This window comes from Acanthochromis polyacanthus, chromosome 19, assembly GCF_021347895.1.
Source record: "Acanthochromis polyacanthus isolate Apoly-LR-REF ecotype Palm Island chromosome 19, KAUST_Apoly_ChrSc, whole genome shotgun sequence".
In the NCBI taxonomy this organism is placed as follows: domain Eukaryota; kingdom Metazoa; phylum Chordata; class Actinopteri; family Pomacentridae; genus Acanthochromis; species Acanthochromis polyacanthus.
Window position 1 is genome coordinate 9,539,976 of NC_067131.1, and position 18,964 is coordinate 9,558,939.

At 45.8% G+C, this 18,964-nt stretch overlaps 4 protein-coding genes across 4 annotated transcripts in view; 2 read left to right on the forward strand and 2 right to left on the reverse strand.

Annotated features, from left to right (window-relative positions):
* The window catches only part of LOC127530213 (dephospho-CoA kinase domain-containing protein-like), a 147,466-nt gene that overhangs the window by 57,789 nt on the left and 70,713 nt on the right, over positions 1-18,964 (reverse strand). The window lies entirely within an intron of this gene.
* LOC110949593 (myosin light chain kinase, smooth muscle-like) overlaps positions 1-18,964 on the forward strand; it is a 151,891-nt gene that overhangs the window by 28,295 nt on the left and 104,632 nt on the right. The window lies entirely within an intron of this gene.
* Positions 1-18,964, reverse strand: part of coasy (CoA synthase) — a 153,670-nt gene that overhangs the window by 18,407 nt on the left and 116,299 nt on the right. The gene's annotated exons all lie outside the window — the stretch shown is intronic.
* Positions 3,739-10,054, forward strand: LOC127531171 (uncharacterized). The gene is made up of 3 exons (XM_051939906.1): positions 3,739-9,646; positions 9,764-9,899; positions 9,978-10,054. The coding sequence occupies exon 1, from the start codon at positions 3,771-3,773 to the stop codon at positions 9,369-9,371; it is 5,601 nt and encodes a 1,866-aa protein (XP_051795866.1). The 5' UTR covers positions 3,739-3,770; the 3' UTR covers positions 9,372-9,646; positions 9,764-9,899; positions 9,978-10,054.

Sequence of the window (18,964 nt, forward strand, 5' to 3'; positions counted from 1 at the left end):
ATGCTTTTGGTTGTTTTTTGACAGGACAAACTGTAATTAGTAGTGTCTGCTTTGTGTTTTACAGGTGGAGGAGAGCTTTCTTCCACTGAACCCCGTCTGGTTCAGCAGCACAGCACTCAGTGCCATGGAGAAAGTGTCTCCCTCCCATATGTCTTGCCTGGCGGATTTCAGTGCCATGCAGAAAGTGTCTCCTCCCATAAGTCTTGCCTGGCGGATTTCAAGGCTTCTCCTAAGCCAAAGAAGGTAAGTTGATTGATTAAAATTTTATCTCCCGGAAAGATTGTATGAATGCTCAAACGTTGTAATCCTGATAGTTATTCTGCTGATGGTTTTTTTTTTAGTGTCATCTGCAATTAAGTAAAACTAGTTCATAACAACAGCCACAAATATAACAGACTTGAATCAGTACACAGAAATGTAGTTGAAATTGTTGGATAGCTGTTCAACTCCATTTAATTGGTATCTCATTTGGTTGCTGCTGCTCCATTCCACAGGCGTCTACATTGTCCACACTGACACTTGCTATGTTTTTTCTCATCTGTCATTAGCAGTTTGACTCACCCCGGCCAGATTGTCCTGCAGTTGGGGCAAGACAGAAACCCCTGTTTGTTCTCCATTGCAAAGTAAGGATTAGTCCTCTTCTCATCAAATGCATCATCTCACTGAAAATCATCGTCATTTCACTGAAGTTTTGTTGTTCTGTGTTTAGATGGCCAAGATGATACCCCCTCACCGAATGGACAGGCCTGGACAGCTGATGATGGCGGGCTGCAAGCCTCCTTCTCCGAGAAGGTATATTTAACTCTCTATAATCAATTAAAAGAACATTACAAAGCAGGCATCTCCAGTTGTGGCCATTTTTGTTGTTCCTGTTTTTTTCTGGCACATTTACTGTATAATGACAATTCCAATGAATCGCTAGCATTAGGAAAATTGAAGCTACTAGCTAGCTATCAGCTACCAATCTAGCTTATTTGTTAGCTTGCTATCTTTCGGGTAGCTAGCTTTGGGACAACTGAAACTACTGGCTAGCTAGCTGGCAGCTAGCAAGCTAGCTTATTCAAAGGCTAGCTAGCTGTTAGCTAGATACATATCTTTTGGATACCTAGATAACTAGCTTTTAGACAACTGATGCTATTTAGTCGTTAGCCAACTATCTAGCTATCGTGTTGCTTCATTTTTTAAGTGTCACTGTTATTGTCATTTATCAGATGACCCGAACACTGACTCCATCACAAACCAAGTGGCCCTGGTTCATGACAGCTGCATCGACCTCAGCTGATGCACCAACAGACAATGTAAGTTTATTCCTCTATGATAGACATGTTAGACAATACACAAGTATTTTTTTGTAAAGTCATGATTGTTTTGTTTTTTTGTTTGTTTGTTTTTTGGTTTACTGCAGTTAAAAAAATGTTTGGCAATTGAGAGAACTGTTATTACACTGGTCACAATACAATAAGCACCTGTAATGCTGTGTTGTGTGACATTGCATTCACTCAGTAACTCTTGCTTCTAATCAGGGTTTTACATTAGCACTAGCCACTGGCAAAATTTGTGTAGAAAAGGTTTTGGTGAATAAAATATTTAAATCACTTGCCATTGGCATGGTGGAAAAAGTCAATGGAATACTGACTTTGCTATGTAATTGCATTTCACACAAACAGGAAAAGTATGTGGTCCAGGCAGTCTTCAGTAGCCTTCAGTCTGTACAGTAATGTTGATCCCATGACCATCAACTGTCTGTTACATGAAACAACTCTGATGCTGCAGTCATAAGTTGTCTGCTCAAAGCACCCTCCTTAAGCCTCCTCACAAACATTGGAGCAAGTCCCATTACGTTAAAATAGTAATGTCATGTTGAAATCTGTGTTGATGTCTACAGAATAGAAGCTAACCAGTAAATTAAATTAAGTGACATAGGGTTATTATGTGTTCATGGTTTTAGAATAAAATGCAATTCATTATGATCTGTTCAAATGTAATTGAGAGAGAGACTGTGTGTGTGTGTGTGTGTGTGTGTGTGTGTGTGTGTGTGTGTGTGTGTGTGTGTGTGTGTGTGTGTGTGTGTGTGTGTGTGTGTGTGTGTGTGTGTGTGTGTGTGTGTGTGTGTGTGTGTAAACTATATATAAAATATATATTATGTATAATATATACATACATAATATGTGTTATTGCAATAAACGTACAAATATGTATATTAAACTTGCTAAGGTAATAGTAAGCAATAATACGCTAAAATAATACAAGATTTCCATAAATTGGTGAGAGGATGTTCATAATGTTGGAACAATAAAAGTTCTCACTGAAACATTAAATCATATGATCCTTTAACTGAAGAAGCTAGTACTAATGCCAAGCTAAAAAAATTAAGCTGTCTGAATAAATAATGAAAGTATAATAATTACTGATCACAATTTGTCATAATTTTCAGGATAAAACCAGGAGCGAGATTCGCCGTGTGGAGTCAGTCCGGGCCAGTCATTCTCAGAATGATAGGAGGTACAAAGTATTTTCCCGCAACCATCAGTGTAGCTGTAATGCATTGACATTTCTGGCATACCACACTGAGGGCTGTCAGTTCACCAGGATGACACTCGATAGAGTCCTGGCTCAGGGAGACGCGCTGTATGTCGGAGTCAAACAGCAGTTGATTCGCGACAAGACCTTCCAGAGCAATCACCTGACAGTCGAGGAGATGCCAAAGCAAGTCCTCACAGACAGACATTTGTATAATGTCAACATGCGTGACATCAGGTGTGGCTTTTTAAAAACTCAAGTATCGAGCCCTGGAAGACGGCAGTGGTGGCTTCCGCTTGCCAACCAGCTGGAGTGTCTTTCAGCAGAGGTTAATCAGGCTATAATCGTCATTTCACCCGAGGTTATCGCTGTTTTCCGTGATCAGTCCGGGAGGTATGGAGTGTTTGATTCCCACTCCAGAGACTCAAGAGGATTACCCTCTCATTCTGGGAAGGCGATCGTCATGACTTTTGCGGAACTCAGTGACCTGGTTAACCACCTGCACACACTCTTTAGAGACCGTGGAGACTCTGCAAGTTACGAGTTTGTCCCGGTTTCTTTTCAGACTGACAGCCCCAGTGAACATCCTCAACAATCCCCGCAAATTGAGGTTCAAGATGAAGTGTCTGAACCTGCTCTCCTCGCATTGCAGGCAGACAGTGGGACGGCTGTCAAAATTGAGGAGGACGTTAAAGGTTCCTCAGCTGTCCCACAAGCAACAAAGCTCTCTAAATTGGACAAAGATCGGAGGCGAAAAGCCAAGAGGAGAGCATGTGACAAAAAGGAAAAAGTGAAAGAAAAAATTGGAAAAAAAACTTGTGAAAGAATCAGGTATGCCAGCTGTGCCGAATTTCGCAGCAAAAAAATTCAGGCACAGAGAAAGTGTGTGCAAAAGAACTGTGAACAACGGCTGTTGTATTTTAAAAAATACTATGCCAAGTTCAATGTCAAAATGCGGGACCGAGTAAAATACAAATACATGACAGATTCTGCTTTTCGGAGCAGGAAAAAAAATTATTTTCTCAAGAGGTACAGCACGGATCCTGCCTTTCGGAACAGGAAGAAAAATGATGTTCTCAAGAGGTACAGTACGGATCCAGCCATTTGACAGGTACAGTACGGATCCAGCCATTCGGAACAGGCAGAAAAAGTATGTTGTCCAGAGGTACAGGAAGGATCCAGAGTTCAGGCTACATCATATTCAACGCTGTAGCCTGCTCAGAAGACACAGGTTGGCTGCCAATCCTGACATGTGTCAGAAGTTGTGGAGAGCACTGAGCATCAGGCGGAAATACCGACAGCTCGGAACCTCTCGCCAGCCAGTGCTCACTTCAGTGATGGCAGCGGCAATAGCAGCATTCCGTGAGACCATCAGCCACGGACCAACATACGTCTGTACCGTCTGCCACAGGACTATGTTTCCAAATCAAGTCAAGTCATGCAAGAGAGTTAAATACTCCACCAACATCGACGTGGCACAGGCTTGCTTGACTGGAACATATGTGCATGTCTGTGACGCTGAGTGCTCCTCCCCTTGCTCAATGCCAGCAGAGAGACTGCAGGAGTGGATCTGCCACAACTGTGACAGCCACCTCAGCCGTGGGAGGATGCCAACACATGCAGTAGCGAACAATTTAGAGTTGGCACCCATTCCCCCGGAGTTGGCCCAACTCAACGTGCTGGAGAGACAGCTCATCGCAAAAATCCTCCCGTTTGCGAAGATCATCGCCTTACCGAAAGGACAGCAGCGAGCAGTCCATGGAGCTGTTGTGTGCGTTCCATCGGAAGTGGAAAGCGTTGTCAACAGTCTTCCACGTCCCCTCCCAGAAGCACAGCTACTGCAGGTGAAATTAAAGCGTCACATTCGATTCAAAGGTTACCAGCACTTCTACACTGTCAACATGAAGAATGTGCTGGTAGCCCTGGAAAAACTCAGAGAGCAGCACTCTGAGTATTCCGATGTGACCATTGATGAACAGGCCACGTTCCAAAATCTCCTCCACGACTCAGACAACGAGTGCACGGATGATGCGCAGTGGGGAGAAGACAGCATGCTCGACGAGGAGCTGCTGGAGGCGGCTGATAGCTACACTGAGCCAGTCTTGGCCGATTTTGTGTCAGCCGCAGGAACGAGTCGGCCAGAAGACGACCAAAGACGCAATACTGACATGCCATCACCAAGCACTGAGCTGGAAAACCGGTCCAATGATGTCACGACAGAAACCCTCTTGGAGGAGTCTGCTGATGACATAGACTCTCAGCACGACAGCATGGATGCTGCCCAGTGGGGAGAAGACATCTTGGACCAAGAGCTGCTACAAGTGTCTGACAGCTACCAGACCAATTTAGCTGCAGACATACCCACCGAACAGCAGGAGGAGCTAAGACCTGGACTTGCTCTGGACACCTGCATGCAGCCACCAGACATTGCGCAGGAAATACTTTCCTATGGAGATGGCATTTTCAGCGTTGCCCCCGCCCAAGGCAACAAACCTGTGGGATTTTTTGCAATCCCCAAACTGGAAGCCATGGCGTTCCCTGTGCAGTTTCCCACAGGAGAGAACACGCTGGATGAAGACCGTCCCATCAAACTTTCACCCAGCAGATACTTTAACGCCAGGCTTTTCGGGGCAGACACGCGGTTTGCCGAGGACCAGACTTACCTTTTCTTTGCGCAGTTTGTAACGGAGACGAACCTCGCGAGAGGAAGTATGTCGATACAAATGCGCAAAGGAAAGATGCGCACAAAAGACGGGCGTGCCATCAAAAACTCCATGCTCCAGGACAAAGAGGAGGTGGAGAGATTAATTCAGGCCAAAGAGGCCATGCGATTTATGCAGCCTCTGAGAGGCACGCCCGCATATTGGAATAAAAGCCTGAGAGATTTGCATGCTATGCTCAGGCAACTCGGCAAACCGACGTTCTTTTTGACTTTTTCGGCAGCTGAGATGAGATGGCCTGAAATAATTGGGGTCATCAAATCTCAGCAAGGACAAACACTTGGTGACTTTTCCGAACTGGACTGGAAAGCCAAGTGTGACATTTTGCGCAGTAACCCTGTCACCGTAATGCGCATGTTTGAAAAACGTGTGGATGCCCTTATGGCAAAGTTGATCCTCTCACCAGCGCGGCCGATCGGCGAGGTGGAGGATTATTTTTACCGCGTTGAATTTCAGGCCCGCGGAAGCCCACACATTCACATGCTAGTGTGGGTCAAAGACGCCCCTGTGTACGGCGAGGACTTGGACCACACCGTATGCAGGTTCATTGACCGCCACATTTCCTGCCAGATGCCTGACCCCGAGAAGGACCCGGAGCTCCACAAAATCGTCTCGGAGGTTCAGGTACACAGCAGGAGCCACACCGGCTCTTGCCGAAAGGGAAACGTGGTGTGTCGTTATGGCTTCCCCAAGCTGCCGTTTGATATCACCTGGATCACGGAGCCCTTTGCTGCCGATGTGGAAATGGAAGATGGTCAAGACCAGGAAGAGGTGATGAAGGAACGGAGGGAGCAGATCCGTCGGCAGCAAAGGGACGCAAAGGAAAAGCTTCGGCACCTGAGAGAGCTCCTCATGGATCCGAAGGCCTCCTTTGAGAGCTTGTCAGATCTCCTCCGTCGATGCGACTTGGAACACGACGCCTATATGAAGTGTGCCGAAAATCTGACAAGCGGGAGCGTGGTCATGCTGAAGCGGCAGCCGAAGGAGTGTTGGGTTAACGCGTATAACCCAGACCTTCTCCGCGCTTGGAACGCAAACATGGACATCCAGTACGTCCTGGACGAGTACTGCTGTGCCATGTACATGATGTCGTACATCACCAAGCCGGAGCACGAGATGACCGAGTTCCTGAACTCGGTCGTGAAGACCAGCAGAGAGTCTGCCTTCAACCAATGTGAGGAAATGAGAAAGATCATGCAGGCCTATGCGAAGCACCGAGAGGTCAGCGCCCAGGAGGCAGTGGCTCGCACATGCAGCTTGCCCCTGAAAAAGTGCTCGCGGTCTGTGATTTTCCTCTCGACGGACGAGGAAGCCATGAAGATGAGTCTTCCTATGAGTCGCCTGAAGGACATGGCACCTGAGTCTGAAGAGGTCTGGATGTTGGGGGTACCTGAGAAGTACCTGTTCAGACCAAAGACTCCTGAGTTTCAGGGCATGTGCCTGGCCGAATTTGCATCAGACTATCGGGTAGTCTACGGCGAACAAGCACAGGGCCCCAGTGCCATTGCCCTTTTGTGTGACAAAGGACATATTGCCAAGAGGACAGCCGGAAAACCAGCAGTCATTCGATATGCGCGCTTCTCTGAGACCAAGGCGCCAGAAAAACATTTCAGACGACTGCTAAAGCTGTACCTCCCCCACCGATCTGACGACGAACTCAACGACGGGGGTCGCACCTCGTACGAAGAGTTCTACAAATCCCGACACGACGTCAAGGACATCGTTGAGCACAACAGGAAGCGATTCGAGGGACGAGGCGCAGGCATGGATAAGGCACTCCAGAACGTCCAGTTCGGTCCGGTCCTCAACGCTTGGAACACGTTCGCACCCGAGGTTGAGGCGGAACGGCAGGAGTGTCTTGAGCTCCGTGAAAAGATCCCAGAGGAGCAGGACGAAGACGCCGTGCCCGACTTTGAAGACCTGAATGTCGGTGAACCCCTTCCCCGAATCGAGGCGCCTCGGTTAAGTCCAGACTTTGTCCGCAAGATGTTTCAGAGTCTGAACGAGACCCAGGCGTGCGTCTTCTACGCTGTGCGCCAGTGGTGCCTTCGGCGTGTGTGGGGCCAAGATCCAGAACCGTTCCACTACTTTGTCTCTGGTGGAGCTGGTTGCGGTAAGTCCCACGTCATCAAGTGCATTCATGAGGAAGCAACGAGGATTCTGCGGCAGCTCCCGAGATTCCGGGACGCAGCTGACATGTCCCAGCCCACTGTCCTTCTGACTGCCTTCACGGGCACGGCAGCCTTTAACATCGCGGGCAAAACGTTGCACTCTGTCCTTAAGCTTCCCAGGTCCCTGGAACCGCCGTACCAGGGCCTGGGCAATGCACTTGATGAACTTAGAGCAACTTTGTCTTCGGTGGAAATTCTCATCATCGATGAGATTTCCATGGTTTCCAAGAAGCTGTTTGCCTACGTCAACTGGCGATTCCAGCAGCTCAAAGGAAACCGAAGACCTTTTGGCGGCATTTCCGTTCTTGCAGTCGGCGACTTTTACCAGCTGCCGCCGCTGGGCAGGGCCAAGCCGCTCTGTGTCTACGAGGAGACAGAGTTCGATCTCTGGAGAGAGCGCTTCACCATGGTCAACCTCACTGAGATCATGCGCCAGAAGGATGACCGAGCGTTCGCCGAACTCCTCAATCGACTGCGTGTCAAGCGCAAGCAAGATCCTCTGTGCGCTGCGGACAGAGGCTTGCTCATGAGAGCCGTCTCTGACGGCAAAGATTGCCCGCCAGGAACGCTGCACGTCTTTGCCACCAACAAGCAGGTAGATGGTCACAACGCAGCCACCGTGGCCTCCCTGCTTAAAGGGGACGTCAAAATAGCGGCCGAGGACTACAGGAAGGATGTCGCTACCGGCAGGAAGGTGCCTGTGCCCAACATCAAAGGCACCAAGAGAGATTTGCCTGACAGCATAATGGCAGCTGAAGGAGCAAGAGTTATGCTGATCAGGAATCTCAACGTGGAGGATGGCCTTGTCAATGGAACCTTTGGGACCATCTCCACCATTCTGCCTGACAGACGTGACCCTAAAGTCGTGAGCTTTCTTGGACTTAAACTGGATAATACCACAGCAGGACAGACTCTCCGCAAAAAGCTTCTGGGCCCCTCGGACGACTTGGTGTACGTCGAGAGATCCGAGGAGAGCATCGGTCGCAAGGGCGGAGTCGTGAGACGTCAGTTCCCCGTCAAGCTGGCCTTTGCGTGTACAGCCCACAAAGTTCAGGGAATGACGGTGACGTCGGCTGTCGTGAGCCTGAAACGCATGTTTCAGCCAGGCATGGCGTATGTGGCGCTTAGTCGCACCACTTCGCTTCAGGGTCTCACCATCACCGATTTTGATGAGACAAAAATCTATGCTGACCCTGCCATTACGACAGCTTTGGAAGACATGCGCAGCGCGAGTTTCCAGAGTGTTACTCCGCTGTTGCACCGCTTCAACCGGACGGAGCGACCAGATGCAGAGGTGACAATCGTCCATCATAACACCCAAGGGCTTCCATCTCACATGGTGGACCTGAAGTTGCATCACGAACTCAGGTTGGCAGATGTGCTTTGTCTCACCGAGACACATCTGTCAGGGTCCTCTGTATCCTCGTCCTTTGATCTGGAGGGATACACTGTGTTTCACCGCAGCAGACAGGCGTGTTACACCACGTGCAGGGACATGGCGTCAAAGGCCGGGGGTGGAGTTGCCGTGTACTGCAGGAGCGCTCTGATGGCGGAGGCGCCGAGCTGCATGGGACGTGTCACAGATCTCGAATGTCTGGTCGTGAAGGTTGAGGTCCCAGTCAAAGTGCTAATAGCAACTGTGTATAGACCCCCAGATTTTGGTTTGCAAAAGTTTCTGCCAAACCTCAACGCTCTCTTGGACACATTGGAACTGTTGGATCACCACCCTATTGTTGTTTGTGGTGACTTCAATGAAGACCTCCTTTCGAGAGGCAAAAAAAGCATAAGAGATGCACTTCTGTCCAGAGGCTACAACCAATTGATCACAGAGTCTACCACAGACAAGAACACTGTGATTGATCACATTTACATTTCCCAACCTGAGAAATGTGTTCAGTCAGGTGTTCTCCAAACGTATTATAGCTATCACAGCCCGGTCTATTGCATTTTGACTGGCTAAAGCCTCACCAGCCAACACTGATTTTGTGTCACACACTCACTTTGTGACACATCAGCGTGTTGTGCTGTCCGATTTTACAGTTGTGTCACACGTTTTTCATGTGGCACATTGTTCTGCTGTGTTTTGTTCTTGCTCTGATTTGTTCTTTGAGTTCCAGGCCTGAGGGGGTCCAGGAGGTGCAGTGGTGAGATCAGACGTCCTCCCACAAGTCCCCTCCTCTCGGACACCCAGTCCTTTTGGAAGTCTTCTACAGCCTCCCCATAGGCATGTCTCAGGTAGGAACAAGTGTTCAATAGATATTCGTTCTAATCGTGCACATTAATTTACTTAATTGTTGAAAAATGTCAAACTAATTGATATTAATTTGCCACTCTTAATTGTTCACCTTTTAGAATTTGGACTTGGCTTCCTGTGGTCCAGGGAGCGGGGTGTGTAGTGTGCAGTGTCGGCCGACGGCCTGTATAGGTCCGGTAACGGCTGTAGCTCCACATCTGCTTCCACGACCTGCTACGACGGGACATGCCTCAGGTAAAAACCGCAGTACAGATTTGCACTTGTTTCACATTTCAATTTTCCCAGTTAATTTTGATCTTTTAACACCCACAGACAACACAGAAGACCTCCAGAAGGCTGAAAGAAAAGGCTGAATGTTGTAAATAAAAAATGTATAGTATATGAAAATATTTCAAGTCTGAAGTGTCTTCTTTGGTTGCTATAATAGTACTACATGTACAGTATTTTGTATTGCATTGTTACATTGGTCCTTCTCTCTATGTATATGGGTCATTCCAGAATTGGAGGACAATTTAGGCATCCTAACCTTTGAAAAATCTCATATTTTTCTGTCATATATTTAAGAAAACCAGATAGCAAGCCATCAAATAATGTGATTCGGCCAGCTCAGGCATTAAAGTTACACTTTTTATGAAATGTTTTATTTGATGTGCGCCATGCATAGTGCAATCCTGTTATGAATACTCAGGAACCTGAAAAAGTATATTTTTTTCAAAAATGTTTAATAAATCCTTTACCATTAAGTAAAGAAGGCCACATGCACATTGGATAATCATTTAATTTCAGTTAAGACTTGACCTCGATTAATTTAAACAACTTTTGAACTCTGGCATGCCCAACTTTTCAATATTTGCATGTTTTTTTTGTATTAAATTGCAAATATTTGCTCAAATCTATCACAAATTAAATCATTCAAACCACTAAAAGGACAATAGGTCAAACCCTCATGAGTTTGGGAAAATCATTTAAGATTATTTTGATATAAAATTATTTGGTAACGGTTGAAATTAGAGTAACAGGTTGAATGGATCCATTACTACTTATTATAGATCATAACATAAATGTGATAACAAATACTCAGGACCACAGGAATGTTGTTTAATAACATCTTATGCTGTGTATTAACCTGCAATGCCTATCATTCAATTTCTTGCATATTTCAAATATTAGGTTTTGGGGCTTTCTCTTTCATATAGGTGTAACTATAACAAGCTGGAATGTATGATATGAACATATTTTCAATAAAGGATCAGTGAGTAGGAATGATACATCAACATGTCACTAAGACCACAACTGGACCTGATCAAATATTCAATAGTCAAACATGAAAAACAGTAGTACTGTAGGCAGACATCTATAAAAATGAATGAGGATGTCAAAAGTAGTCATGAACAACTGATCAATGTCATAGAAAGCTGATGTCCAGGTTTAAATTCCGTGGCTGGCCAGAGCATCCCACACCTCTCTTGCAATGGCCATATGACGTGACGTAACATTCTCTGGAGGACGAATGAGGGACATCACATCCTCAAAGGGATACCAATGAAGATCATCCCTCAATGGCCAGAAGAAACGATTTTCCTCCACTCTGCATACATTTCACCTGGAAGTGGTGCGACAGACCGGAAAACATCAGGTAAACCTCTCAGCTTCACACATCCTTAGGAGTGACTTCAATCCAAATTTTGACCAGGTGAGATCCTCCTGTCTCTGCCTTTCAAAATAAAAGCACAGCACAATTTCTAAATAAAAGCCTACCACAGACCGGAAAACGCCAGTTAAACCTCTCAGCTTCACACAGCCTTTAGAGTAACTCCAATCCAAATTTTGAGCATGTGAGATCTTCATGTCTCTGCCTTTGAAAATAAAAGCACAGCACAATTTTAAAATAAAAGCCTGCGACGGACCGGAAAATGCCAGTTAAACCTCTCAGCTTCACACAGCGTTTAGAATAAATACGCCGCTCCGGACATGCAGCCATCCCGAGCCCCTCCCACGATTTCCGCACCAGCGGGAATTGTCTAGTTAGGGGCTCGGGCTTCGACACGAGCCACTCTCCTCTCCATTGCAAAGCAATGGGAGGAGAGTGGCTCGTGGCGAAGCCACGAGCCACTATTGTTCTCCTGTGGCGTTTATTCTCTTTTATTATTCCTCACGTTTCCGCCGTTTTTCGATTCGTAACTCGTCCTAGGGCTTTGAGAAAACCAAAGCAAATTATATATCAAAACGTGCGGCTTCATCGGGAATAGTGTGCTATGACTTTTCTAAGAAATACGTCATTTTTTCGCAGAATTATTCGCAAAAAACTGCGAAAAAATTCCCATAGAAAATGAATGGGGAGTGAAAAAAATCGGCTCAAAAAATCCACTTTTTTCTAAACGCCACTGCTTCGTCATACGTTCACCTAGAAACTTCATTTAACCATCAAAACGCAGTGATTTTTCTTGTCTCCGCAGGAATGTAGTTTATGTCAGGCTGAGATTTACAGTTTTTGATCAGTGAGTCCTCAAAAAAGTGAAAATTCTCAAAATCTGCTCTGGTTAGAGTGCGGCATGTCAGTTGGTAGAGTGGAGGAGAGGAGAAAAATCCGCCTGAAAATTTCACGATCGCATCGCCCTCACGACCAAACCATAAATGTTAGGGGAATGAAATTTGGTCAGATTGTAGACAATTTTCCTGGGATTCAAATGAATCCAAGTTTGAAGACCTAGCTCTTTCTGAAGTGAAATGGCAGGCAGCAGTTTAGACCAAAGTTGCACCGTTCTCTCCATAGGAACCAATGTAAACTGAATCATCTGCCTCATGGAGGGACAGTGTTTTTTAAATCGCTGTAACTCGGTCATTTCTCACAATATTTGGAAAATAATTACCATTTATGGATAGCCACAGCCTTCCTCTCGCTCACGGTCATTTCGGTTTTCAGCTACCATTCACGGTTAGCCCACAATTAGCGCCAGAACGAGACGTTGCGCGCTGCTGCTGAGAAGCACTTTTCTGCTGTCTGTGGCAGGCACCGTTGCTATGGGGCCCATAGCAACCGCCCTTACACACGCGCAGGCATGGTCCCACGCACACACACAGACTCATTGGAGTGCCACACCCACCTTCACACCCAATACCTCCACAGGAGCTGCATTTCAGCCTGAAAATCACTGAAACCTCTCAGCTTCACACAGCCTTTAGAGCAGGGGTGTCAAACTCAGTTCCAACACACCTGATTCAAATGATCAGGCTCGTTATCAGGCTTCTGCTGAGCTTGATGATGAGCTGATTATTTGAATCAGGTGTGTTGTAAGATGGAAACATCTAGAACATAGAGGATAGTGGACCTCCAGGAACTGAGTTAGACACCCCTGCTTTAGAGTAACTCCAATCCAAATTTTGACCAGGTGAGATCTTCCTGTCTTTGCCTTTCAAAATAAAAGCACAGCACAATTTCAAAATAAAAGCCTGCGATGGCCTGAAAACACCAGTTAAACCTCTCAGCTTCACACAGCCTTTAGAGTAACTCCAATCCAAATGTTGACCAGGTGAGATCTTCCTGTCTTTCCCTTTCAAAATAAAAGCACAGCACAATTTCAAAATAAAAGCCTGTGACGGACTGGAAACGCCAGTTAAACCTCTCAGCTTCACACAGCCTTTACAGTAACTCCAATCCAAATTTTGACCAGGTGAGATCTTCCTGTCTCTGCCTTTCAAAATAAAAGCACAGCACAATTTGCCAGTTAAACTTTTCAGTTTCACACAGCCTGTACAGTAACTCCAATCAAAATTTTGACCAGGTGAGATCTTCCTGTCTCTTCCTTTCAAAATAAAAGCACAGCACAATTTCAAAATAAAAGCCTGCGACAGACGAGAAACCCCAGTTGAACCTCTCAGCTTCACATAGCCTTTAGAGTAACTCCAATCCAAATTTTGACCAGGAAAACGCCGAAATACGCCTCTCCAGACATGCACACATCCCGAGCCCCTCCCACGATTTCCGCGTGCGGGAATTGTCTAGTTATATTTTCTTCACGTTTCCGCCATTTTTCGGTCGCTAACTCGTCCCAGGGCTTTGAGAAAATCAAAACAAATTATATATCAAAACGTGCGGCTTCATCGGGAATCCCGGGCTATGACTTTTCTAAGACATTCGTCATTTTTTCGCAGAATTATTCGCAAAAAACTGCCAAGAAAGTCCCATAGGAAATGAATGGGGAGTGAAAAAAATCGACAAAAAAAATCTACTGTTTTCCAAACGCCACTGCTTCGCCATATGTTCACCTAGAAACTTCATTTAACCATCAAAACGTAGTGATTTTTCTTGTCTCCGCAGGAATGTATTTTCTGTCAGGCTGAGATTTACAGTTTTTCATCAGTGAGTCCTCAAAAAAGTGAAAATTCTCAAAATCTGCTCTGTTTAGAGTGCGGCATGTCAGTTGGTAGAGTGGAGGAGAGGAGAAAAATTCGCCTGAAAATTTCACGATCGCATCGCCCTCACGACCAAACCATAAAGTTAGGGAATGAAATTTGGTCAGATTGTAAACAATTTTCCTGGGATTCAAATGAATCCAAGTTTGAAGACCTAGCTCTTTCTGAAGTGAAATGGCAGGCAGCAGTTTAGACCAAAGTCGCACCGTTCTCTCCATAGGAACCAATGTAAACTGAATCATCTGCCTCATGGAGGGACAGTGTTTTTTAAATCGCTGTAACTCGGTCATTTCTCACAATATTTGGAAAATAATTACATTTATGGTTAGCCACGGCCTTCCTCTCGCTCACGGTCATTTCGGTTTTCAGCTACCATTCACGGTTAGCCCACAGTTAGCGCCAGAACGAGACGTTGCGCGCTGCTGCTGAGAAGCACTTTTCTGCTGTCTGTGGCAGGCACCGTTGCTATGGGGGCCCATAGCAACCGCCCTTACACACGCGCAGGCATCGTCTCACGCACACACACAGACTCATTGGTGTGCCACACCCACCTTCACATCCAATACCTCCACAGGAGCTGCATTTCAGCCTGATAATCAGTTCAACCTCTCAGCTTCACACAGCCTTTAGAGCAGGGGTTTCAAACTCAGTTCCAACACGCCTGATTCAAATGATCAGGCTCGTTATCAGGCTTCTGCTGAGCTTAATGATGAGCTAATCATTTGAATCAGGTGTGTTGTAAGAAGGAAACATCTAGAACATAGAGGATAGTGGACCTCCAGGAACTCAGTTTCACACCCCATCTTTGTAGTAACTCCAATCCAAATGTTGACCAGGTGAGATCTTCCCGTCTTTGCCTTTCAAAATAAAAGCACAGCACAATTTCAAAATAAAAGCCTGCGACGGAGTGGAAAACGCCAGTTAAACCTCTCAGCTTCACACAGCCTTTACAGTAACTCCAATCCAAATTTTGACCAGGTGATATCTTCCTGTCTTTGCCTTTCAAAATAAAAGCACAGCACAATTTGCCAGTTAAACCTCTCAGCTTCACACAGCCTTTACAGTAACTCCAATCCAAATTTTGACCAGGTGAGATCTTCCCGTCTTTGCCTTTCAAAATAAAAGCACAGTACAATTTCAAAATAAAAGCCTTCGACGGACTGAAAACGCCAGTTAAACCTCTCAGCTTCACACAGCCTTTACAGTAACTCCAATCCAAATTTTGACCAGGTGAGATCTTCCCGTCTTTGCCGTTCAAAATAAAAGCACAGCACAATTTCAAAATAAAAGCCTTCGACGGACTGAAAACGCCAGTTAAACCTCTCAGCTTCACACAGCCTTTTGAGTAACTCCAATCCAAATTTTGACCAGGTGAGATCTTCCTGTCTCTTCCTTTCAAAATAAAAGCACAGCACAATTTCAAAATAAAAGCCTGTGACGGACCAAAAAACACCCCTCTCCTGCCCAGCTCCGGACATGCACACATCCCGAGCCCCTCCCACGATTTCCGCGAGCGGGAATTGTCTAGTTAGGGGCTCGGGCTTCGACACGAGCCACTCTCCTCTCCATTGCAAAGCAATGGGAGGAGAGTGGCTCGTGGCGAAGCCACGAGCCACTATTGTTCTCCTGTGAAAAAAGCGTCTATTATTATTATTATTCCTAACGTTTCCGCCGTTTTTCGGTCGCTAACTCGTCCTAGGGCTTTGAGAAAACCAAAACAAATTATATATCAAAACGTGCGGCTTCATCGGGAATCCCGGGCTATGACTTTTCTAAGAAATTCGTCATTTTTTCGCAGAATTATTCGCAAAAAACTGCGCAAAAAGTCCCATAGAAAATGAATGGGGAGTGAAAAAAATCGGCTCAAAAAATCCACTTTTTTCCAAACGCCACTGCTTCGCCATACGTTCACCTAGAAACTTCATTTACCCATCAAAACGCAGGGATTTTTCTTGTCTCCGCAGGAATGTAGTTTATGTCAGGCTGAGATTTACAGTTTTTGATCAGTGAGTCCTCAAAAAAGTGAAAATTCTCAAAATCTGCTCTGGTTAGAGTGCGGCATGTCAGTTGGTAGAGTGGAGGAGAGGTGAAAAATCCGCCTGAAAATTTCACGATCGCATCGCCCTCACGACCAAACGATAAGAGATAGGAGAATGAAATTTGGTCAGATTGTAGACAATTTTCCTGGGATTCAAATGAATCCAAGTTTGAAGACCTAGCTCTTTCTGAAGGAAATGGCAGGCAGCAGTTTAGACCAAAGTCGCACCGTTCTCTCCATAAGAACCAATGTAAACTGAATCATCTGCCTCATGGAGGGACAGTGTTTTTTAAATCGCTGTAACTCGGTCATTTCTCACAATATTTGGAAAATAATTACATTTATGGATAGCCACAGCCTTCCTCTCGCTCACGGTCATTTCGGTTTTCAGCTAGCATTCACGGTTAGCCCACAATTAGCGCCAGAACGAGACGTTGCGCGCTGCTGCTGAGAAGCACTTTTCTGCTGTCTGTGGCAGGCACCGTTGCTATGGGGGCCCATAGCAACCGCCCTTACACACGCTCAGGCATGCTCCCAAGCACACACACAGACTCACTGGAGTGCCACACCCACCTTCACACCCAATACCTCCACAGGAGCTGCATTTCAGCCTGAAAATCAGTTTTACCTCTCAGCTTCACACAGCCTTTACAGCAGGGGTTTCAAACTCAGTTCCAACACACCTGATTCAAATGATCAGGCTCGTTATCAGGCTTCTGCTGAGCTTGATGATGAGGTGATTATTTGAATCAGGTGTGTTGGAAGAGGGAAACATCTAGAACATAGAGGATAGTGGACCTCCAGGAACTAACTTTGACACACCTGCTTTAGAGTAACTCCAATCCAAATGTTGACCAGGTGAGATCTTCCTGTCTTTGCCTTTCAAAATAAAAGCACAGCACAATTTCAAAATAAAAGCCTGTGACGGACTGGAAACGCCAGTTAAACCTCTCAGCTTCACACAGCCTTTCGAGCAGGGGTGTCAAACTCAGTTCCAACACACCTGATTCAAATGATCAGGCTCGTTATCAGGCTTCTGCTGAGCTTAATGATGAGCAAATCACTTCAATCAGGTGTGTTGTAAGAAGGAAACATCTGGAACACAGAGGATAGTGGTTCTCCAGGAACTGAGTTTGAGACCCCTGCTTTACAGTAACTCCAATGCAAATGTTGACCAGATGAGATCGTCCTGTCTCTGCCTTTCAAAATAAAAGCACAGTAAATTTCAAAATAAAAGCCTGCGATTGGCCTGAAAAACACCAGTTAAACCTCTCAGCTTTCACACAGCCTTTACAATAACTCCAGTCCAAATTTTGACCAGGTGAGATCTTCCTGTCTTTGCCTTTCAAATGAAAGCACAGCATGATTTCAAAATAAAAGCCTTTGACGGACTGGAAACGCCAGTTAACCCTCTCAGCTTCACACAACCTTTTGAGTAACTCCAATTCTCAATTTTGACTGGGTGAGATCTTCCTGTCTGTGCCTTTCAAAATAAAAGCACAGCACAATTTGCCAGTTAACCCTCTTTGCCTTCACACAGCCTTTACAGTAAACTCCAATCCAAATTTTGACCAGGTGAGATCTTCCTGTCTCTTCCTTTTCAAAATAAAAGCACAGAAGAATTTCCAAAATAAAAGCCTCGTGACGGACCAAAAAATTCCCCTCTCCTGCCAGCTCCGGACATGCACACTTCCCTAGCCCCTCCACGATTTCCGCGAGCGGGAATTGTCTAGTTTAGGGGCTCGGGCTTCGACACGAGCCACTCTCCTCTCCATTGCAAAGCAATGGGAGGAGAGTGGGCTACGTGGCGAAGCCACGAGCCACTATTGTCTCTGCTGCGTTTATTAGGGCTCGGGCTTCGACACGAGCCACTCTCTCCTTGCAAAGCAATGGAGGAGAGTGGCTCGTGGCGAAGCCACGAGCCACTATTGTTCTCCTGCTGCGTTTATCTTTATTATTATTAACGTTTCCGCCGTTTTTCGGTCGCTAACTCGTCCTAGGGCTTTGAGAAAACCAAACAAATTATATATCAAAACGTGCGGCTTCATCGGGAATCCGGGCTATGACTTTTCTAAGACATTCGTCATTTTTTCGCAGAATTATTCGCAAAAAACTGCGCAAAAAGTCCCATAGAAAATGAATGGGGAGTGAAAAAAATCGGCTCAAAAAATCCACTTTTTTCCAAACGCCACTGCTTCGCCATACGTTCACCTAGAAACTTCATTTAACCATCAAAACGCAGTGATTTTTCTTGTCTCCGCAGGAATGTATTTTATGTCAGGCTGAGATTTACAGTTTTTGATCAGTGAGTCCTCAAAAAAGTGAAAATTCTCAAAATCTGCTCTGGTTAGAGTGCGGCATGTCAGTTGGTAGAGTGGAGGAGAGGAGAAAAATCCGCCTGAAAATTTCCGATCGCATCGCCCTCACGACCAAACGATAAATGTTAGGGAATGAAATTTGGTCAGATTGTAGACAATTTCCTGGGATTCAAATGAATCCAAGTTTGAAGACCTAGCTCTTTCTGAAGGAAATGGCAGGCAGCAGTTTAGACCAAAGTCGCACCGTTCTCTCCATAGGAACCAATGTAAACTGAATCATCTGCCTCATGGAGGGACAGTGTTTTTTAAATCGCTGTAACTCGGTCATTTCTCACAATATTTGGAAAATAATTACATTTATGGAAAGCCACAGCCTTCCTCTCGCTCACGGTCATTTCGGTTTTCAGCTAGCATTCACGGTTAGCCCACAATTAGCGCCAGAACGAGACGTTGCGCGCTGCTGCTGAGAAGCACTTTTCTGCTGTCTGTGGCAGGCACCGTTGCTATGGGGGCCCATAGCAACCGCCCTT